Source organism: Sinocyclocheilus rhinocerous, unplaced genomic scaffold (genome assembly GCF_001515625.1).
Source record: "Sinocyclocheilus rhinocerous isolate Xijiao unplaced genomic scaffold, SAMN03320098_v1.1 scaffold851, whole genome shotgun sequence".
Classification (NCBI taxonomy): Eukaryota; Metazoa; Chordata; class Actinopteri; order Cypriniformes; family Cyprinidae; genus Sinocyclocheilus; species Sinocyclocheilus rhinocerous.
The window spans coordinates 836,716-859,068 of NW_015624573.1; the positions used below are offsets into that span (position 1 = coordinate 836,716).

A 22,353-nucleotide genomic window follows, 5' to 3' on the forward strand; every position below is an offset into this window, starting at 1 on the left:
AAAAAACCTTTGGCTTGCTTCCTTTCTCATCAGGGGTTGCCACAGCAGAGTGATCCATGTACATATGGATTAATTAATAATATAATTTCTTTTAGAGTTACAGTTTGGGTTAGTCTGTAGTAATAATTAGCTTATATTAACACGTCTGTAAGAGTGTAGCTCCTTAACACATATTTATTTTAATTTATTGATGTGTGTATTAACGTACACACAATTTCCTGCAAAGCTCTAGGGTGACATAATGCTTTTAGTCAGTTCACATTGCAGTCTGCTCAGATGTTGCATTGCAAATGTTGTTGTAGTTTCAATTTTTGTTCATAAGTCTCAGGGACGATCGTGGCCCAAGGACATCTACGTTCTCTCTGAATCCCACTCGAACACATGGATACACACTGACTCTTTCTTTCCAACACATGCATGCATGCTTTCTCTCTTTCAGTTTATCTCAGCAGCTCACTCTCACTGGTTTTATTAACCATGTCCGTGTTTCAAGTTAATGCATTAATGGAAAAATCACAGTTATTCATCATCGTTTCATAAAGTTTTCCATAAAGCAAATAGCTGAGAAGAGGTCATGTATACTGCAGCATTAACCTGTGGCTTGTAAGGACCTTATTTAGAACTGGCCAGAAGTCCAGTGTCTCTAAATAGTTCTTGTCTGTATTCCTGTGCAGTAATTAGTCATAAATGCACACGTGAACATCTGAATTTGAATTACAGGATGTTGAATTACTGTTGTACAACAGCTTCTCTCTTTGAATCAATGACTATGTTTGTCAAATAAGGTACTCAAAGGTCTAAATGATGAAGTAAATCATTATTTTTAACATTGATAAAAATAGTAAATAATGTTTTTTTTTTTTTTAGGATTATAATTAACATATAGTTATTAAACTTCCTATACATACAATAGAAGTCAGCATTTAGTTGGCTTGGTAATCAAGGTGTAAATAATAACATCTGTTCTTTTTTCATCTCTTTGCTCAGTGTGCTGATAATCTGTGGGTGGGATCAGCGGACAGTAATATTTAAGCTCTGTTAACACATTAGCACTCATGTATCTGCTGAACACACACACTCATTCACCGAGCTGTTGTTTCTGCAGTTACACAGAGTCTATGACGGCAAGTGTAGGCAGGTGTCTGTAACATGGATGGTTCTTCCTCACTGTCTCACTCCACTACATACTCTCCCTCATATGCTGTCTCATTTGATTTTTTTTTCATAGTGCCTTTTTACCTGCTGTTTCTATTTCTAAACCATCTTTCTCTTATCGGTGTTATTTGCAGTACGGTTGTGAGCCAGTAAAATGGCAGACTATTTATAGAGCAAGAGTGTCAATGTGTTTTTGCGCCCTGCTGCGTATGTGCTTGCAAGTCTATCTTCTGTCCATATCAGAGTGATTCTGTAACTAACCTTGCGAAAGTATGTTCACAAAGTTTTTCTTTGCTGATTTGGTCAATACATGTGTACGTAAGTCCATTTTTAAGAAATTTAGCACTGCATCGTTTGTTCACCAATGAACCAGATCCTCTGCAGTGAATGGGTGCCGTCAGAATGAGAGCCCAAGTAGCTGTTAAAAACAAACCAACAGTAGACGTAAAGTAGTAGTAAAGTCCATCAATTAACGTCTTGTAAAGTTTGTATGAAGCAAAGGCGTTTTCACTGTAAACTGTCGCTTCTGTCCATACCCCATTATAACTCTTTCTCCAGTGAAAAAGTCCATCCCTGTTGTCCTCTCACATCAAAATCCACTGACATGTTTGTTTAGAAATCTTTTCGCTTTTAAACGATACTTGATCTGTGCATATTTCTCTCCTGATTCAGGCAAGACAACTTATTCGCCTTGCGAAAGTATGTTCACAAAGTTTTTCTTTTTTAAGAAAGAAATTTTTCTTTCTCATTTTTAAGAAATTTAGCACTGCATCGTTTGTTAACCAATGAACCAGATCCTCTGCAGTGAATGGGTGCCGTCAGAATGAGAGCCCAAGTAGCTGTTAAAAACAAACCAACAGTAGACGTAAAGTAGTAGTAAAGTCCATCAATTAACGTCTTGTAAAGTTTGTATGAAGCAAAGGCGTTTTCACTGTAAACTGTCGCTTCTGTCCATACCCCATTATAACTCTTTCTCCAGTGAAAAAGTCCATCCCTGTTGTCCTCTCACATCAAAATCCACTGACATGTTTGTTTAGAAATCTTTTCGCTTTTAAACGATACTTGATCTGTGCATATTTCTCTCCTGATTCAGGCAAGACAACTTATTCACAGGAGAAAGCAGTATTTTGGATAAGGGACTCGTATTTTAGCAGTAAGCAATGGTTTGAAGTCTTGACGGATTTGTTTATTACAAACACGCAGCTTTACACTCTACAAAATGTTAATTTATGACAATGATTCATGCTTTTATCAGCTTTTTGGACTCTCATTCTGACGGCACCCCTTCACTGCAGAAGATCCATTGGTAAGCAAGTGATGTAATGCTAAATTTATCCAAATCTGTTCCATTTTTGGGTGAACTATTGTACTTCTTTAAAGTCTGCATGAATTGCCATCTGCAACCCATTTTATTTCAGTAATTTGACATTTCTTCTTTTTCACAAGAAAAAGGTGTAATGACTTGATTCTATCCTTAAGGAATTTATATGATGGGTACAAGTGGAATGAAGCTAGAGCGTATTCAAGTTTGCTCCAATTTTGCATAAATTGCAGTTTGGCTATTGGTTAAAATTATCCAATTACCACACAGCCTATGTGATTTCAGCAGAAAAAGGAAAATTGTTTCATTATAAAAGGAAGTTATTATATTTTGATTAAAGGTGGTGATGGTGAAGACAAACTATTTTTTCTTTGAAATGACATGCACCAATGAATTGTTCAACAATATGAGGAAATAGTGTTAATTTTAATTTCCTCAATCTTCCACTCTAGTCTTCCTCTTTCTAACTATAAATCAGGTACAGAAATTCACACACTTTCTGCAGTTGAACCAGATGGCAGTGAATTACAGCAAAAAGCACTTAACTCCCATCAGAAGTCTTTCCTGCCCTGTTGACCTCACATCAGAAATGTTTGATCCCTGATCCTGGATCAGTCTTTCAGTAGCTTCTGTGACCTGTTTCAGCTGTCATCGATTCAGTCAAAAGTTACGGCTTGTGTCATTCAGTGCAAGCATAATGCAGGGTTATATGTATGTAAAGTACACCTGTAACATTTCCTCATATTCAGACAGCATGCATGAATTCACTCAGTCACACATTAGCTACAGCTTTCATGAGAGCCACAAAATCTACCTCCACGAAAAGACACAAGTAAAGTGTTTATCAGGTCTTTACAATGTGTAATATTACCCAAGACTTTCATAGTATTTGACTAAAGTTACATGGAAGTGTTTTGTAAGTGTGACGCCTGGATAAATGTGTTAGTCATGATTACTGAACAACAAAACAATCGGGCTCTGAGCAGTTCGACATTTCAGTTAGATGTTTCAAGGAATTTCTAAGAACGTTTCTGCAAAATCCAAGTAAATGTTTGGTAAACTGGATTATTAGACAAGGGAGTCATGGTTTCATCAAAGATATGACCTCAAATCTTCCACAGCATTTCATGTGACACAAACCTCAGCCACATAACAATTAGTGAAAGAGTGCACTTAAATATAAATATAAATCAGTCTTTTCACATTTATTATTCTGAAACAGCTTTTTCAGAAGGGTGATGGAATGTCAGTACTTTATGAAGAGGTTTCATATGCTTTGTTCTTGTCTACTGACACAGCACACATCAGTAACAATAGCCCAATGCTAATGTTCACGTAGCTGTTTAAAACAAACACTGTCAGAGTGTGAAACAAACTGGGTTGGCGGAGCAGGATATGTGCTCATTGTTTGTGTTTAGCTGGTTCTTTTTTAGACTCGATGAGACGAAACAAGATGGTCTGCATCCCTTTTGAATGAACAGGAAGGAGGACAGAAAAACAGCTGCTAGTGTCACACACACACACACACACACACACACACACACACACACAATGCACATACACGTTTAGAGAAAAAAAGAGATAGAGGAAGGACAAGTGTCCTTCAATGTTGCTATGGCCTACTTCGTCATTTAATGATGATTCACTGAACTGTTCACATATTATGATGTGAAATCAGTGCTGTGTTCACTAAAATATTGGAATTTATGCTGTAATACAGTTAGGCTGATGATACACAGGGCAACTTTTTTAGCAATTTTGCCAGGCAACGTTTTTTGAACATTGTTTCTTGGGCACTTTCCCACTGAGAATGGGTAACAAATTTCTATCTGGATACTTTGGGCCCTGTGTCTCACCTGGTTGCCCATTGATGTCAACATTAACCAAAGTTGCCCGGCAACATTGCTCAAAAAGTTGCCCCGTGTATCATCAGCCTTAGTTTAAAAATGCTCAGAGATTAAATTGATTTCTAACAAAAAAGTACCAATATGTCTGCCTTCAAATGTACCAGGTTGCTCTTTCATAGCAGTAATAATAAGATACCTAATGAAGTTATCAGATGTGATTCATAAATGTTTCTGCTAAAATATCCTTTAGAAAAACCAAACAAATTAGTTGATATACAGTAAGAGTATCGAGTGCTAAAATGTATGTGATTTATGTTATCAAAGCCCAAATCTTGTGGTTTTCAAAGAATGCGATGAGAAATGTGTGGTTCATATCAAAATCTTTTAATTGCAAACGTAAGTAACTTGGAAAATCAATTGTTGCGATCTTTTCTAAACTTCCAGTAATTTGACATGCCTCTTTACAGAAAAATCTGAGAAGATACTCAGTTTGCTGTCCATTTGATCTCTTTTGATGTCTGTGAGAAACAATTAAGACGTTAAAGACAAGTTAATTATTGTTATTTGTGTTGGACAGATTTTTTAAGTGCCGTATAAATAATCTGGTACATGAATATGGAAAGTACATTCAGTACCATGGTATATGTCAAAGCTCCATCAAATGCCACTATAATACTTCTCTGGAATGGATTGCAAGTGCCTATATAGTATTTGTGCATTAGATGAGAAGGAGTTCTTCACCAAAATGTCATTTTCAATGACACACCCCTGTCCTGAACAGGTGAGAATTATAGATATATCTCACTGTATTGCAGTCCTGAGGTAAGAGCTTTGATCATTCAGTGGTTCTGCGAGACTCACCTGAAACTGGAGTTAAATTCAGCTGTTGCATGTTTAGTGTTACCAAGCCATTACTTGTGCAAAGCTCTTCCGTTCTGAAACCTGTCTTCACCCCTGTACTCTTGCGTATACAAACCACAGACAGATTGAAGAGCTCGTACCTCAACCAGACCCACTAAAACAGGCCAAACAGATAGATGGGAAAATGCAAGCTTTCGCAGGGCATACTTGGGGGGCCTGAGTGTGGGTGATCCTAACTGTGAGTAATCCCTGCCCGTAAATATCGGCAATTGAATGACACCCTGCTGGGTGGAAAGTCCTGTTGTCTGTGAATAAATTCTCCTCACTATGGTAACCAGAGGGGCTCGTCCCCTCAGAGAATGGAAGCTGGAAAAATAGGCTCTGAATTTCTATACGTGGTAGTCATATTACATACTGTATATCTGGCACTCATTTGAATAGAGGGCCTTTGAAACAAAAGAGAGAGTTGAGAATTGGGCTTGTCCATTGTTTGAACATGCCGTTAATGTCCCTCGCTGTTGTTCGGGCTGAGAGTTTGATGTATTTGCAATTGTTTTGTCGCTCTCATTTGAGAGCAGATCAAGGTCATGCTGTTTATTGAAGCTATAGTTACTCTGGCTTGATTATTTTGGGGGAGGCGGAAATCACGTGACGCAGATCCACTGTGTGTCTATGACATCCTGTTCAAAAGCCACTGACTGGAAAAAAAGCAACCTGCCTTTATTTAACCCGCAGTGGTGAGGAGAAAGAAAAAGACAGTAATGCTAACACTCCTTACTATTGTCTTTCGCTCATGATCTTTTTCTTTCCCTCACACCCCCTTTTGCACACACAAAAGGACAGATTGGTGGTCACCGCCACCCCTCCCGCGTGTGTATTGTGACGTGGTTCCTGTGTGCCGGGCTTCAGTTTACGGTGTGTTTTGGAGTATTTTTAGCCTGGCACAGGGACGCCTGCTACACAGACAGGAAAAAGGCCAGAATAGAAGGAAGTCCATTCGCCTTTTAGACAAACAATCCCTTCATCTACATCAGTGAACTGTGGGAGAATGAGAGAGAGAGAGAACGAGAATGAATATTTCTCACATTCACTAGTGCCACATGGCAGGCCTTCTTGCTGAATTTCACAATGTTGGGGTCCAGAGATCTCTCATTATTACAGAAACCATTCATTTCCCCTTTCTCTCTGCATATATAATGTTAAACATTTAAAAATCGAAAAAGCATGATATTATAACTTAATGGATTTAATATTGTTACTGTATTTGAAGCCAAAATAAATTTATTAAATATTAGCTGAAATTTTTTTTTTATCAAGTGTGTCTTTTATCAGCACGCTATAATATTAGATATGCAAACCACAGAGTAACATTTTCAATTCAATTCAAATACTACTACTACTACTACTACAAATACTACTACTAAATATATTGTAGAAACTTAATTTCCTGTAAAGCTGCTTTGCAACGATTTGTATCGTGAAAAGCGCTATACAAATAAACTTGAATTGAATTGAAATACATTTTTGTAGTGTTTTTTTAAATAATAACTATTGTTCCAAAGATGTTTTCCAGTAAACTTTAAGAACCATAAAACTACGTTTTAAAACATTTATTTATTTCCTTTCAAATGATCCATTACGACCCTCAATGGGGTCCCTGGACCCCAGTTTCTAAACCCTGGGTTAGAAAAAAAAAGTGTTTGCCATAATTTATGCATCTTCATTAAGACTTTCAGTGAATAAATGCTGATACAATTTTCATTTTTGGTTGGACAGTTCCTTTAAATGAAACTGTAAAACTGTATTCAATAACCCATCTGCCATGTGTTGCAATTGCCAAAAGCTATATATTCAGTAACAGATTCCTCTCTTTCATCCAGATTTCTGATCGTGAGGTAAAGCAGTTGCTCTCAGGCCAGATGCATCCCAGACTTTAGAGTGAGTTATCATTTTTGCACTTTTCAAATGTGTCATGAAATATCGGCACTTGTCCAGGTCCTCATCAAGTAAGATCATCGTCTAGTTTCAACTCTTGGTCTAGATGTCAGAATGAACAACAGACCAGTCAAGTTAAGATGTAACTTTTAAGTAGGTTAGCATTAGCATGACTCTTTAAAAATGCATGGTGTTGGGGAAGTTTCAGCTCAGTGTGAGGAACAAGCAACAGCCACTGCTTTATGAATTATACACATCTTTTGTTCCTCTGGATAATTACTTTGTTTTAGCCTTTTCTATATGGCAATTTCACACAGACTGTAGTTCCTGCTCGGTCCCTTTGCAGTGTGTGGCAGGATGTTAGCAGCTCTGTTTCAGAGAGAAACGTTACCCAAAGTTGTCAAAGTGTTGTTCCTTTTTCAGTTGCACGGACGCTGTACCCTTCAGTGTTGGAGAGTACCTGACTAAAAGCAGCAGTGATACTACCTTTTTCAGTAGCGTGAAAGTGGATACACTGGTTTCAAAATATTTTATTTGGAGGTTCATGTAGCTCAAACAGTGGAGCACTGCACAAGTTCATGGTTATGTTTGGTTTCAGATTAATTATACCATTGAATGCAATGTCGCTTTGGATAAAAACTTCTTCCAGATGCATAGCATAGATATAAAAATAAAGTTCTTGATTTTCCAGTAACAAGCTACTTTTTTCCAAAAAGTAGCATTGGAGCATGATCACTGTTATGCTGCATCACTGTTTAATTATCAGATTGAAACTGTACAAGCTGCAGGCAAAAATCAAGCACGCTATATCTTGTATCTATTGTGTAGAATACCGTTTTGAAAAGTCCAGTTCATTTTAGTGAATTGGTTTGTTCAAACAGTTGTAAATGTACAACTTCAAATAATTCACTGATGTATTTCCCTGCACAGGAAGTCCTTGTGCAGCATGCTACATCTTTTGTGTAGCAAAATATTTTGTGATTTTTTTGTTTGTTTGTTTTTGACACAGTTACAGTTGACATGACATCCACACAATTTTTTCCCAGATAAATACTGCTGTGGTTGCAGTCAAAACTGTTCAGTTACTGACATTCTTTAAAAAAAAAAACTTCTTGTGTTCCAGGTCATTCGGGTTTAGAATAACATGATGGTGAATAAATGATGGCAAAATGATCAACTTTGGGTGAACTGTCCATTTAACTACTTTATGAGTAGCTTGTAGTTTGGGAAGTCAAGCTGCTAGTTCTAGACGAAATCCTATTATTGATGTACTGACAAGATGATTCATGGTTCATAATTTGACTGAAAGATGTCAATCTCAAAAGTACACAGGTTGGGGCCCTGATCTGATTTAGAACTGCTGGTGGTGTTGTGTTTTGGGTTTGCTCGGTTCATCTGTAGTAAATCAGGCTTTATAGAGCGACTGACAGAGATAATCGGCTGTTGTCTCTGTGGACTGAAGCTTTAGATGACTGTTTGATAATGAGGTTGTGGGGAGGTAACTCATTTACTGATTGCAGGTCTCTGGCATTGTGTGAATGGTTCAAGGGAGCAAGATGGGTTTGCGTCTTTGTGTTTATGTGCATGAGAGCTTTCTGTCTGCGTGTGTGAATGTTCTTGTGTGCGTGCGTGCATCCATGCATGCTAATTTTTTTCTTGTCTGTATTAGCAGTGGAAGCTCTGTGTGAATATTGTGACACGGTCCTCATCACAGTTGCTGTCTACGAAGAGAGATAGATCTAATTCTTACTGTAGTTTAGTGTTGGTCAGGGCACTGTACTTGTGAATTAAACTTGATAATCAGCCCACAACAAGGTCGTTCAAAACTTACATTTTAAAGCAATTCAAAATAATGAGGAGGAAATATACAGAGTGAGGAGGAGGGAACATGACTGTGGTTTCGAGTTCAGCTACATTTTTTCCTTTAAACCAGTGCTCACTTAATAACAGGCAGCAAGCCAGACATAGACCATAAATATTTTTCTTTAATTTTCATAATGTACTCTGCCATTCAAAAATTTGAAGAAAATAAGAAATGTTACTCCAGCAACAAATCAGCATATTAGAATAATTTCTGAAGGATCATGTAACCATTTTCCCTCGCCATCACAGAAATAAATTGCATTTTAAGATATAGTAAAATATGGAGCACTGTAATAACATTTAATTCATAATAATATTTCACCTTACTTTTTTTTCTGAATTTTTAATTAAAGAAATGTAGCCTTGGTGTGTATAAGAGACTTCTCTTAAAAATACAACACTCTTACTGATTTTGTAGACTGCATTTAAAAAAAACTGCAAAAAAAAAAAACCCGACTGGTGACACAAAGCAGCATTATATCACTAAAAGGTTGCAAAATGAAATCCACAGCCATACAACATATTGACTAATGCACATGTAAGCTATGATTGTCAGGAAATTGGGAAAGACTTTTGGAATTTTCTCTCTATGACATTTGTCATTTTTCTAGAAAAATAAATGGTAAAATGGACAAAAAAATACAGTAGAAATGAATGCTGTTTGAAATGAAGTATCTGCACTGAAATAACTGCAGGTGAAATGGCCTGCATCAGTCTTAAGTCATAAAGAAATGCTGATATGCTTTACTTCTGTGACCTTTCTTGGGGGTCAGCAGGAGGAGTCTGGGTTTTGAACAGCAGCAGTCCAGTTCACTGAGAACCCAGTGATTTCATCTCACTACACGCACACAGATGTAGAGGGCAGCTGTTCCTCTCTCGCTGCCAGACACACAGACATCTGCTGAATCTGCTTTTCACCCAGACACTCTGTCCTGCTTGTCCTGCCTTATTTCACATCATATTTATTATTTTTCTCGCTTGAAGTGCTTTTGTCTATAGTGTAGTGCCAATAAGAAATATCCAACTTGTCCCAGTGCTGTAACACGAAAGTTCTATGACTGTATCTTTTTTGTTTTTCATTTTCTTAGTCTCTTTTTCACTTGATTATTATTCATTTTATGTCTCTTCTAGCTTGATTCTCACATGTCCTCTTCACTCTCTCTCTCCCATTTGTATTCATCTTGTCCCCTGTTGGTGTTCTGAGCCGTTCTGTCACTCTGATTGGCTGTGATGATCTGTCATATGGCCGTCTGATGTGCGTTGGTGTTTACAAACAGGCGTGGAGGACAGTGGGATAGTGTCAGTCAGCTGATCGCAGTCTGTTCTGCTAGAGAGGAGTTCTCCTGTCCTCAAACCACAGATGCTTTTGGAAGTTACACTTGACCCTCCAGATTTACACCGCTGTCCTCAATGTGAAGATTTAGGGTAAGTGAATGAGGGAAATGTGAGTCTTTGGCTCTTGCGTGAGATGTATGAAAAGCACCTTCGATCTGTGCTCACTCTTTATGCTATTGGCATCATCACATTCAAGTTCTGAGTCCTTGCGTTTTCTCAATGAGTAATTCTCTCGCTCTCTGTTTTGCTCTGATTTTCGAGAGCTTCTTTGGCGCTCTTGCATTTATGAGAATATTAAATGGTATTTAGGTCTTGTCTGAGGCAGTTTATTCCAGTTTTGTGCTATTAAAAGTAGCACTCCTGCTGTTCTAACCTCACATTTAAAGACAGTATTAAATAGCTTGACGAGCGCAGTATTCTTTCCTGTGTTTCCTTTTGAAATTAGACATTTGTGTGAGGCATATAGGGTGTTTTTCCCCCTTTAAAAAAAGTAGTTCAGTCATGGTTATAAGCATAATTTGTTACAAGCTAGTAAGAGGCAGATGGTATTCGAGGGCGGGGCATTCTCATTCTAGAGAGCATTTGATTGGATAACAATCTCTGTAGTGCAGGATGAGTCACCATTTTCTAGAAGGAGAAAGACTGTACATTTTAAATGCATATATTTGTGATTTTAGAAGTGTACTAGCATATACACTACCCCTAAAATGATTGTGGTCAGTAATATTGCAAACTGCATTTGATCAAAAAACATGATGATATTGTGAAATATTATTAGAATTTTAGAATTTCTGTTTCAAATATATACTTAAACTGATTTTTTTTGCATTCATTACTCCAGTCCTTTCAAAAGCATTCTAATTTGCTAATTTAGTGCTCAAGATTTCTTTTTCTTCTTATTTTTAATATCTTCTTATTTTTATTATTTACTGTTAAAAGCAGTTTTCTGCTTGATATTTTTGTGGAAACAAAGATCTTTTTTAATATAAATATCTTTACTGTCACTAACTCATAACTTTTGGACAGTAGTGCATGGACAAAAAGACATCAATTTTGTATATGCCTTCTCTATGCTGTCAGAACTGAAGGAAGCTGGTTTGTTTAACACTGTTACAAAGAAAAAAATCAACATTTCTAACATGGTCAAAATCTATTTATAAAAGCATTTCACAGAAATATAAGAAATAATTCAGCAGGGAAAAAGTCTTTTGAAATATTGAGTCGGGTTGGCAACTAAAGAAGGGTATGAGAAAGATTTGACATGCATTTTCTCACAGGAACACAGTAATGCAGCTAGTCGAACATTTAAGAGTGTAATTTATTAATTTATGAAATTTAGAAACTGAAGCATATATGTAGGAACTAAATTTTGCTGATATTGTTTAATAGTGATTAATCTTAAATCATCATTAACTAATATCACACTGCATTTTAGATCATGCAGGATTTTATAGCGCTTGAGTTATAAATATCTAATATATTTGGCTTCATGTGACGGTTGTGTAACTGATGTCTCTGTGTGTGCTGGTCTGGATGAGGCGAGTCAGGACAGGTTCCAGCCATCAGCACTCAAACTCACAGATGAGAGGGGTGAAAATTAGACTGAGATATTTATAACCACGGCGCTGGTCCCTTCATCTCTGTGGTCAGGGATCTATTCCCTATCTCTATCTATTCAGGGATCAGGATGGAAATGTCTGATGGTTTTGCAGTTATTTTGCATGTCCCACATAGATTCTTTCATCTCTTCCATCACCTCACTTGCTGGGGTCATTTATGACATCATGAGAGGGCGTCTCCAAGACAACGGCAATGAATTCCGAAAAGAGTTATTGACAGTAGCGCAGGTACCTCGTTTGCCCTTGTATCTCACACATGACTTCACACAGGGACTGTTTTACTTCAAAGACCAGGATGCTGACTGAAATTCCCACAAGATTAATCTGAGCCTTCTCCATCGCAAGCAGCTGCTTAACCTCTGTGTACATTTGTTGTTGTTGTTATGGCTAGATTTGATTTCCAGTGTTTGTATTTAGATTTTTGAAGGATCATTTGTTGTTGATCCTTCAGATTGCACCTTTTCTGATCTTCACTGCAATAAAAATAAACCCAAATCTAAAATTAATCTATTAGCTATTTGTGCACAGGAACACACACTTACCCTGCCCGTTTTGATTACATAGATAAAGGATTCAGGAAAAAAACACACGTCATCCGGAAAACTGATGTACACATCACAGCGTAAGACAGAAATAAAACAAAGCAACACAAGAGGAGCAAGATTTAGTGGCAGTTTGAAGGGCTAGTTATCCTCCACGACGTTCATAAGTGTTAATGAGTTAAGACACTATTATCTTATGTAAGCTCTAATCAGGTAGTGTACGTCCAGCTCAGTGGGCCAGAATGATGTCATGCCATCTGTGTGGAATCGTGATGTGTGATGTAGCGTCATGCAAACAGAGCTCCCGCCAGAGAGATGAAATATTGATAGCTGTCATAGGGAGTTCACAGAAGAATAAAGCAGTCAAACAATTCAACTTTAACGCAGATCTGTCTGCTGATGTGGTTTGGAGAGAAGGGTTAGGGCGAAATACAAAAGGCACTTTATGGATACCATTAGTTTATTTTTTAAAGCATTTGAGGCACAAATCCCATGTTATTTTGTTTGCTTGCCTTTTGTAGGATTTATTAAATGTGTTAGATAAACTATTTTTAAACATGAAATGAACCTAGCAATTTAGGCATAATCTGTCAAATTGAAATGCAAATGATTTTTGTTAAAATAATTGGTAACACTTTATTTTAAGGACCAGTTCTCGCTATTAATTAGTTGCTTATTAGCATGCTTATTACTAGCATATTGGCTGTTTATTAGTACTTATAAAGTACATATTAATGTCTTATTCTGCATGACCATATTTTAGATCCCAACCCCATACCTAAACTTAACAGCTACCTTACTAACTATTAATAAGCAGCAAATTAGGAGTTTGTTCAGGGAAAACCCTTAGTTAATAGTGAATATGTGTTCCCTATTCTAAAGCGTTACCAAATAATTTAGTCTTTACCCAAAAATGTAACTAATTTTTATTACTTAACACTGTTATATTTAACTATTTTATGCACATCCTTCTTAATGCAAAAAGCACAAAAAACATCATTTTGGAGCATAATGGGAAGACCATAATCTATCCGTTTTCATATTTTAAATCTATTTTGATATTTTTTACTGACTGCATTTTTTGTTACGGTAAGACATTATTATTTATTAAATATTTAATAAATAATAAATATTTAGCTCTTCCTAAGTGATAGCCTAATTCAGACAAAGTTCTGGCATAGATCCATGGTTTGGACATTTAGCAAAAATAACTAGCCTCAATATAAAATGAATGGAAAATGAAATGGATAATTTAGTTTGACCACCTGAGGTTGATGATGAACATTCTTGAAGGTTAATCACTTCCTTTCCTTTTTAAAAAGAGTTTCAGGGCCTATTTTGTACTGCATCCATCAAAAAATGTGAAAAAGACGAAGATCGGCTGACAAACTTTAGAGCAAGAGGTGATTACTGAACACTGAACAGCATCAGTTCATTCATTATAAAGCCTCATCAGTTCATTCATAATAAAGCCCCTCGGTGCAAGCATGTGAAAGGCTTTATAAAATATTTCTTTAACTTTTTTTTTTTTTTAATTGACACTGTTTTGTTTGTTTCTGCAGTGAGGCACAAGTCAACCATTGTTTTGCTGAGCACACTGAGCACATTTAAAAGAGAAGAGAAAAGAAGAGAGAAAGAGGGTGGCTTGCCTAATGGCAGAGATCTGGATGTCCCAGTGAGGTCAGGTCGGACGGGAGGTCATGGGGTCGTTTACGCTGGGGAAAGCTGCTTCTCTGGAGCTACTGCTGGAAGCCTGCATTCATGCGTTTGGTGAGTGAACACTAAAATGACAGCTATCATTTTGGCCGCTATCCATGTTTAAATCGGTTTCTAACAGATTCACACACCAATCTCAGGCTAGCTCAGTTGCTAGATCTTATGTTTGTTCAAATTCATTAATTGACTATGATAATCACAGTAATTGACCACTGTTATTGGTCATGGCTGATGCCGTTATGGATTGCATATGATTAATGACCTCTGTTTTGCTTAATCATAGTTGCTAATAACTATAAATGATCATACTTAATATTCCTGGTCTTACTGCTCTTATCAATGTTATTGACCCATGTTATTGATTGTTTACTTATATCCTCCGTTAGGTCTTTATATCAATTTTCATATATGTGTCATATGTATCTCATATCATATCTATGTTTTTGAGCTGCTATTCATCAATGTGTAATATGCTAAAAATGTGTAACCCTCCCTTTCTCCATTACTCATGCTCTATTTTTTCTTATAATATATTATTAGGTAACACTTTAGTATAGGGACCAATTCTCTCTATTAACTATAGTTGCTTATATGTGCTATATGTGCTAAATATGTGCTCTAATAGGGTGCAATGCGTATTATTAACATGTTTAACTGTTTATTAGTACTTATAAAGCACATTTTCTGCAGGACCATATTCTACATCCCTAATCCTACCCAGTACCTAAACGTAACAACTACTTTACCAACTAATAATAAGCAGCAAATTAGGAGTTGATTGAGGCAAATGTCATAGTTAATGGTTTGTTAATAGCGAGAACTGGACTTTAAAATAAAGTGTGACCTATTATGATTATTTTTAAATTATTTATATTATGGTTATATTATATTAGATCTGATCTTGTAATATTCCTCCCTCTTTCTGTGACTGTCTCTTTCTGTTATAGATGATGAAGGAGAGCTGCATGAAAATCAGCTTCCCCGAACCCTTCTGCTGATGCATCGCTGGTATGTGTCCTCCACCGAGCTCGCTGGGAAACTTCTGATTATATATCCTGTGGCAGTCCAGTACGAGTGAGTGTGTGGTTTGTGTGTGATGTTTCAGTAGATATCTGTTTTTAACAGTGTTTGATGTTAGATCTCAGTAGATACCAAGTGGCATCTCCAAACAAATGATGCTACTTTTCTCAGAATTCACTGTACGTTTCTTAGCCATTAATGCAAAAACTTCTTTTTGTGAAATGTTTTACTTGAAAGTGTGCTTCTGCTATCCTTCTTTTATATAAATGCCACTTGAATCAATATGTTGTGTAAGGCAATGCCATTCATTCACTGCATACTGTATGTGCATATACATCCATTCATTCTCCAGCATGTTTAATGCTCCTTGACTCTCTATCACGTACCGTGACTGTCGGGGAGATGACTGCCAGCGGACACGACTGAAGATCTGCTATTTAATGAGGTAAATAAAAACAGCTTCCGTTTAACAAGACAAACAACCCATTTATTCCCCATGAGTTTCCTCTTCTGAATGATTTAAGGTGTTTATTTGCATTGCTAGGCAACAACAGAACATGTCGTGAGGAGGCTATTATATAGTGTTTTCGTTTTTTTTTTTATTCCCCTTCTGTTCTTCCTATTTTTTCTCCGGGGGCTGCGTGACTGTCGCCTGCGCTCAGAATGAGGAGTGATGATGTCACAAGGACAGGCATCGCTCCTTCAGATCGACGTGTGTCCACAGTGGACATTTTGTGTTTTAGTGCACAGCAAAGAATGATTCAGCGATTCATCCATCTATTATTCACAAAGCATATCTCCTCAGGCAACCTTTCCTTTCTTCTCTATTCACAGCTGCCTGCCAGTTTTCAGATCCATCACTCCACCAAAACCACAGGATTTGTTTTGAGAATAAATACAAGACTATATAATGATCTGAGAATTTAAATCTAAAGGCTGGAATACACCACTAGACTTATAAAATGTGAACAGATTTTAAAATTCTAGACATCATACACTTAATTTTGTAAACAGTCACAAACGGAAAACTGGGCATCATGCACTTAACGACTGAGGAGGATCATACACTACCGGAATTTGAAGTCCTTCCGATCACAGCAAACTCACACAGAAACGTATTCTTTGGGATAAACGCCTTGAGATGCATCATCTCATTTTCTCATCACACTAGGAGACACGTCAACAATATGTGCTCTAAAATCGGCTGAAAATATCAAACATGTTTTCCTCTGAATGGATGGAATCATAGTCTGAAGCTAAAAAAAATCGGAGACTGTTATTATCATACACTAAATGATTTTCTAAGAAATCCGTAAACTCAAATCTGCAGACTGGCTCTGACTTTCAGGAACTTGCGTCAACTGTAGATCAGGGGGAAATCAGGGCAAAAGTCATGTAGTTTATTCCAGCCTTATTTTAACACTCATGTTGTGTTCTATCATTTTGAACCTGAGAGGGTTTTCTTTTTCCCAAAAATGCTTGTTAATGTAGTCACATTGGACTAAAACTTGCTGACTTTGCTCACAAAAGATTTTTGTAACTTTTTTGGTATTTTTCCCATGCCTTGTTACACTTGTGGTGTTCCCGGACAAAAATGACCAACCTGCAAAAAATTGCTAAGGTGAAAATGAGGTTAATAAGCTCAGATCATTGAGGCCTACAATCAGTCAGTTTCCAGACGGAACAGAACTACAAAACCTGTGCTAATACAATAAAAATAAATTGAAAAAAGATTGATTTTAAGAATTGGTAATAATGTAGCATAGCAATAAATTTATAAGCGATTTTTGTAGGTTGGTCAGTTTTGACTGGGAACACCACAAGTGATCAGTAAGGTAAGGGGTTGAAAATAAAAATAAACAGTTGGAAATAAACAGCATTTTAGAATTTAAAAAATCATCTGACAATGAAATGTAAAAGGAATAAGGATATCTAAGATTTCAGCCCTGTTTCTAGATCACTAGTAAATTTGACCATGTGACCATGCAAAGTCTTGTAGAGATGATTAGATTTCTTCCTTTCATCAAAGCACAAAATTCTCTCTGGATCATGCCAGAGAACAGTCGTGGGGTTTTACACAAACTTATGGCATTTATGCAGCTTGTCATTTAAGCAAAAGGGGAAAAACAAATACTAAGACATTTTGAAATGCATGTTAATTTATGGGTTTTGACTATCAAATTATGTTAATATGTAATGCATTTAATACACAATGTAATTAGCAGTTTAAATCATTGTATTAAGTTTAAAAAGTCTAAAATAGTTTTATCCGATTTGATATTAAAAAAAAAGACACACACACTTTCCAATGTGCACACACCTGTGGTTAGGGTAACTTATCAGTGTATATTGAGGTGTTGTGTAAAAGTTGTCTGATGACCTTTTGACCCCTGCTCTCATTGGTCTCACTAATGTGCACAGTTACACAATACAAACACCCTTGCGTTGTTACGTCCTAACTGCATGATGTCACTTTGACTCACACTGGGCACACATTCCAGCTGTTTGTCTCAAAAAACAAACAAACAGAAAACCAAGAAAAGAATGTGTTTTTGTGTCTCAGTGCCCTTAGTGAGTCCGACAGTCAAAAACATCTACATAATTAATGATAAAAAGCATGCATCTGACATAAATACGCTTCATGCGTTCCTTTCTCCAGGGACTTGGTGAGAGTCACCAAAACAAAAACATCACAAAATGAAGGAGGTCAGTGTTTTGTAGAACTGCATCCTGCTGTGGGAAAAGCAACCTTGCTCGATTTAAAATGTAGCCTTGATATTTACTGGAAGCATCCAATCAGGCTAGATTTGTTGCTGTTTTTCAGGGGGTCCACAGGAAATCAACTCTGCATGTCTGATAGAACTACAAGAAGTATTATAATAATACCATTGTTTTTTTGTTTTGTTTTTTGTGTTTTTTTTTTATAATCATGTCATGTTTTTGGACGTGTACCATCTTAGACTTATTTATACCCACTTAATAATGTTTTCAAAAGAATATTTTTATGCTCACCAGGGCTGGATTTATTTTATCAGTGCAGTAAAAACAGTATAAACAGTAAGATTGTGAAATATTATTACAATTTAAAATGTTTTCTTTTTGAATATATTTTGTAATGTAATTTATTTCTGAATTTTTAGCAGCCATTACTCCAGTCTTCTGTCACATGATTCTGCAGAAATCAAATGTATTTGCAGAAATTTGTCTACAAGCAGAAATTTGCTGATTTTGTGCTCAAGAAACATTAATATTTTGTTTTGAAAATGTTAGACCATTTGCCAAAATATTGTAGCCCATTGGATGCACAGCCTTTCACCTCAACAACAAAAGTAAAAAAGCAGGAAGACTTTTCTCCTAGCTTTTAAAAGGTAATTATTTAAAGTATTCTAAATTTTTGCAGGTATATACAGTTAGTTATTTTTTATTATTATTTTGCTTTTGTGTTTAGTTACTGTTTTTTCCCCTTGTTGTCTGTAACCCAGAATAGACCTGCAAACCTTTTTGGGGTTACAACATGCCAGTTAAAAACCACAGCGATAAAATACCATGAAATTCCATCGAAACACTATTTTGCTGCATATAAATATGGTAATTCTTGCTTCAAAGTATTATCTTGTACCATCACCGTACCATGGTGCAACCAAAATACTTTTTTGTAAGGGTAAGATGAGTTTAATTAGCACACCAGCAAACCAACTAAACAAATGTTTGCAGAGTTGTGAGCTGTTTCTCTCTTTTGCGTTTGTGGTCTAGACAGACTCTGCTTCAAGGTTACAGTTCCCCACAAGTAAGTACAGTGATGATGGGTTTGAACATTTTCTCAAGGCTGTTACCTGACAACAAACAGCATTAAGCATGGCAGCTGGAGCAGAACTGAGAGGAAACTGATATATACAATGTGATTGGACAAGCAATTCATCAGCCTGCAGTTACAACATTTAGGTTTCTGTTATTTTGTTGAAATGTAAATGATCTGGGGCAGAAAATAAATATATGTAAACTTTTTCTGAAATACTGAGAGCCATTTGTACACTTTAAAAAACACTTTGTGTTTAGCCACAGCAATAAAAGTTCAATGTAACTTACCATTTTTTTAAAACCTGTGTGTGTGTGTAGGTACTGGATAGCTGAATTCCCTGCAGAGTTTGATCTGGATCTAGGTTTGATCCGTCTTACAGAAGAATTTCGAGATGCAGCCGCTCAGCTGGGTGGTGACGAACACATTAAACTACTTGACATTTCTACAATGTGAGTGTTGTTACAACACACAAACACTCGCTCAGGTTCTGAAGGTTGTGTATCTGCTCACAGCATGCCGATCATTGACTGTGCCATTACTATTGACCTATTTGGCTTAATCATGAGCACCGTTTTGATTGAAATGAAAATACTTTGTTGTAAATTCAAATGTTGCCATTTTATGGCAAAACTTGACGCTAATGAGCATGTATTTTAATCACTGATTCAGATTATGTGGAAATGATTGCAGAGAGCATTGTGCACCTGTCACTTAGACTTTGTCACTAACACTAAATGTCATCTTACATTTTGCACATTATAATTCATGAGATCATTTCATGATTATATTATGAGATTATAGCAGGTGTCTTGTCATAATGAGCCTAAACTACATTTTTGATTGTGCTGCGACATTAGTGAGACAGCAGTGTGACATTATATAGAGGAAGATCTATTTTCTAAATATTATGTTGAGTTTATATTGTTATATTGTTGGAGAATAACTCCCTAACTACACGGAATAACACTGAAAGGCTGGAAAACATTTTTTTAATGCATTCTGTAGTGATACACTATGAATGAACATAAAACAGTGAAAACATGTTTGTCTTTTCAGCCCCTCGTATGACTGGATGCGTAAACTGACTCAGCGAAAGAAGCAGGTGAAGAAGGGTAAAGCGTCACTGCTGTTTGATCATCTGGAACCCATTGAGTTGGCCGAACACCTCACCTTCTTAGAGTACAAGTCCATCAGGAGGATATCGGTTAGTGTGCACAGCAGAAATGGAAAAATAGAGTGTTTCCTTCACCTGGGAAGGCCGGCAGCTGTAGTGAACTTACGTCAGTGAAGATAATGCGTGTTTGTTTTTGTGATATAGAAAGAAAAAAGGACTGTGCATATGAGAACACACTTTGGTTCACTTATCAGCTCTGCTGATTTTTTTCCATCGGCCTGCATTGTTATCCTTAGCAGCTAACAGTCAAGTATTTTTTTTAGTTAACAAACATCCTTCCTTTATCCATTCCTCCCTTCTAAATCAGTACTAAGCTTTGGAAAGAGTAATGTGATAGAAACCATGACATTTAAAGGAATAGTTCACCCAAAAATGCAAATTTGATGAAAATGTACTCACCCTCAGTAGTGGTAGTTTGCACTCACATTCTAAAGGATCTATTGGTGAGCAAGTGATTTTAATGCTAAATTTCTCCAAATCTGTTCCGATGAAGAAACAAACTCATCTACATCTTGGATGGCCTGAGGGAGTGTAAATGTACAGCAAATTTTCATTTTTGGGTGAAATTAAAATGTGTGTGCCAGTCAAACTGCGAACTGGACTTTTTAGAAGCTGCATATGAGAGACTTTAGGGCGAACTGATTTACCTGAATGAATCAGTCTGTATATTTACAGTAACCATCTGAATAAACCTATTCACTAGAATTAAACCGATTCACTTCCAATGCTACATTCAGACTGGCTATTTAATTTAGCATGTTTATTCACAAGTATCATTCAAAAGTTTGTTACTGGAATAGGTTTGTTGCTTTGAAAACAGCGGAACTACTGTTTGAACTACTTTGTTACTTTCTAAAACTAGCATACTCTGTTTATGTCCTCAGTTCACAGATTACCAGAGTTACGTGATTCATGGCTGTCTAGTAGATAACCCCACATTAGAGCGCTCCATCGCTCTGTTTAACGGGATCTCCCAGTGGGTTCAACTGATGGTTCTCAGTAAACTTACCCCTCAGCACAGAGCAGAGGTCATCAACAAATACATCCATGTTGCACAGGTAAGAACATAAATTTATCTTCAGCATGTCTAAAAGGATTGCAATAATCCTGAAGAATGTAATATAATATATAATAATACACGGGTAAGAAATAAAGGAACAGGAAATGCAACTTCAAGGTAATGAAGCCCAGAAAATGATTGAATTACTCATTACGAAAGACTACGTTTGGTAAAAGGCCAGGATTCTGAAAAATAAACGTGCATTCCGAGTAGCGCACTAAAGCGACACGCTGTCGAACTGTACCGTTGATTACGCAAATGCGAGACCCTTCACCCAGCAAACCAGTTTATGTCAGTGCATTCTGAAAGCAGCTAGATGACATTTCCAGGCCCTTTGATATGTAAATGTCTGCCAGCGAAAGAGTGCGAGGGAGCCGCCTGCCTGCTCTCACGCCGCCGGGGGTGTATGAAACGCCTCTATTGTGAAGAGCACCCAGGCATCCGTTTAGTACAAAGCCTGTGCTTTTAGTATCTGTTTTAAGGCCTGCTGGGCATGATCCACGTCAGCTAATAGATGTTAAGTGTCGAGCTGTCGAGTTGCTGGAGCTCCAGTAATAAAGGAGAGCTCTGCTTTTATGAGATCAGCCAGCACTTGTGCAATTATGCTGCAAATGAAAAGCCCTAGATTATATGTGAACTAATGGATCAAATCTATCTATCTATCTCCTATCAGATATCCCATTTATTTATCTATCTGACAGTCTATATGATTCTTCTGTCTCTTTCAGAAACTGCTCCACCTGCAGAACTTTAACACGCTGATGGCTGTGGTCGGGGGTCTGAGTCACAGTTCTATTTCCCGCTTGAAGGAAACTCATTCTCACCTCAGCCCAGAGGTCACCAAGGTGCAACAGTCACTGCAAAAAAGGAATTATTAAGAAACTATTCACTCCCTTGTCCGTAAAATCAAGCTGTCATTGGAGGCCAACTCCCAGTGCTGAAGCAGTACATGTGATGTTACTTTTAGGAAACATTGTATGAGGCATAATCATAGTCAAAAGTATTTCAAAAATGGCTTAGAAAAGTATAGTTTGTTGTACAAATGTTTTGCACATCGCAGATGTTACTTGGTTTGATATTTTGTTATATAATGCAAATGAATACAT

General features: G+C 36.9%; 1 protein-coding gene across 5 annotated transcripts in view; it reads left to right on the forward strand.

Annotated features, from left to right (window-relative positions):
* Window positions 1-22,353, forward strand: part of LOC107744459 (ras guanyl-releasing protein 3-like) — a 32,612-nt gene that overhangs the window by 1,497 nt on the left and 8,762 nt on the right. For 2 of the 5 annotated variants that reach the window (XM_016558136.1, XM_016558128.1), the window contains 7 exons: window positions 14,041-14,248; window positions 15,142-15,244; window positions 15,597-15,659; window positions 19,331-19,462; window positions 20,070-20,217; window positions 21,072-21,245; window positions 21,976-22,092. In XM_016558136.1, the coding sequence (XP_016413622.1) occupies window positions 14,179-14,248; window positions 15,142-15,244; window positions 15,597-15,659; window positions 19,331-19,462; window positions 20,070-20,217; window positions 21,072-21,245; window positions 21,976-22,092 (807 nt within the window). In that variant the 5' untranslated portion in view covers window positions 14,041-14,178. Of the gene's footprint in view, window positions 1-7,064; window positions 7,123-10,272; window positions 10,408-13,807; window positions 13,882-14,040; window positions 14,249-15,141; window positions 15,245-15,596; window positions 15,660-19,330; window positions 19,463-20,069; window positions 20,218-21,071; window positions 21,246-21,975; window positions 22,093-22,353 lie in introns of those variants that run through there. The other 3 variants (XM_016558144.1, XM_016558158.1, XM_016558150.1) reach the window with 3 other exon arrangements.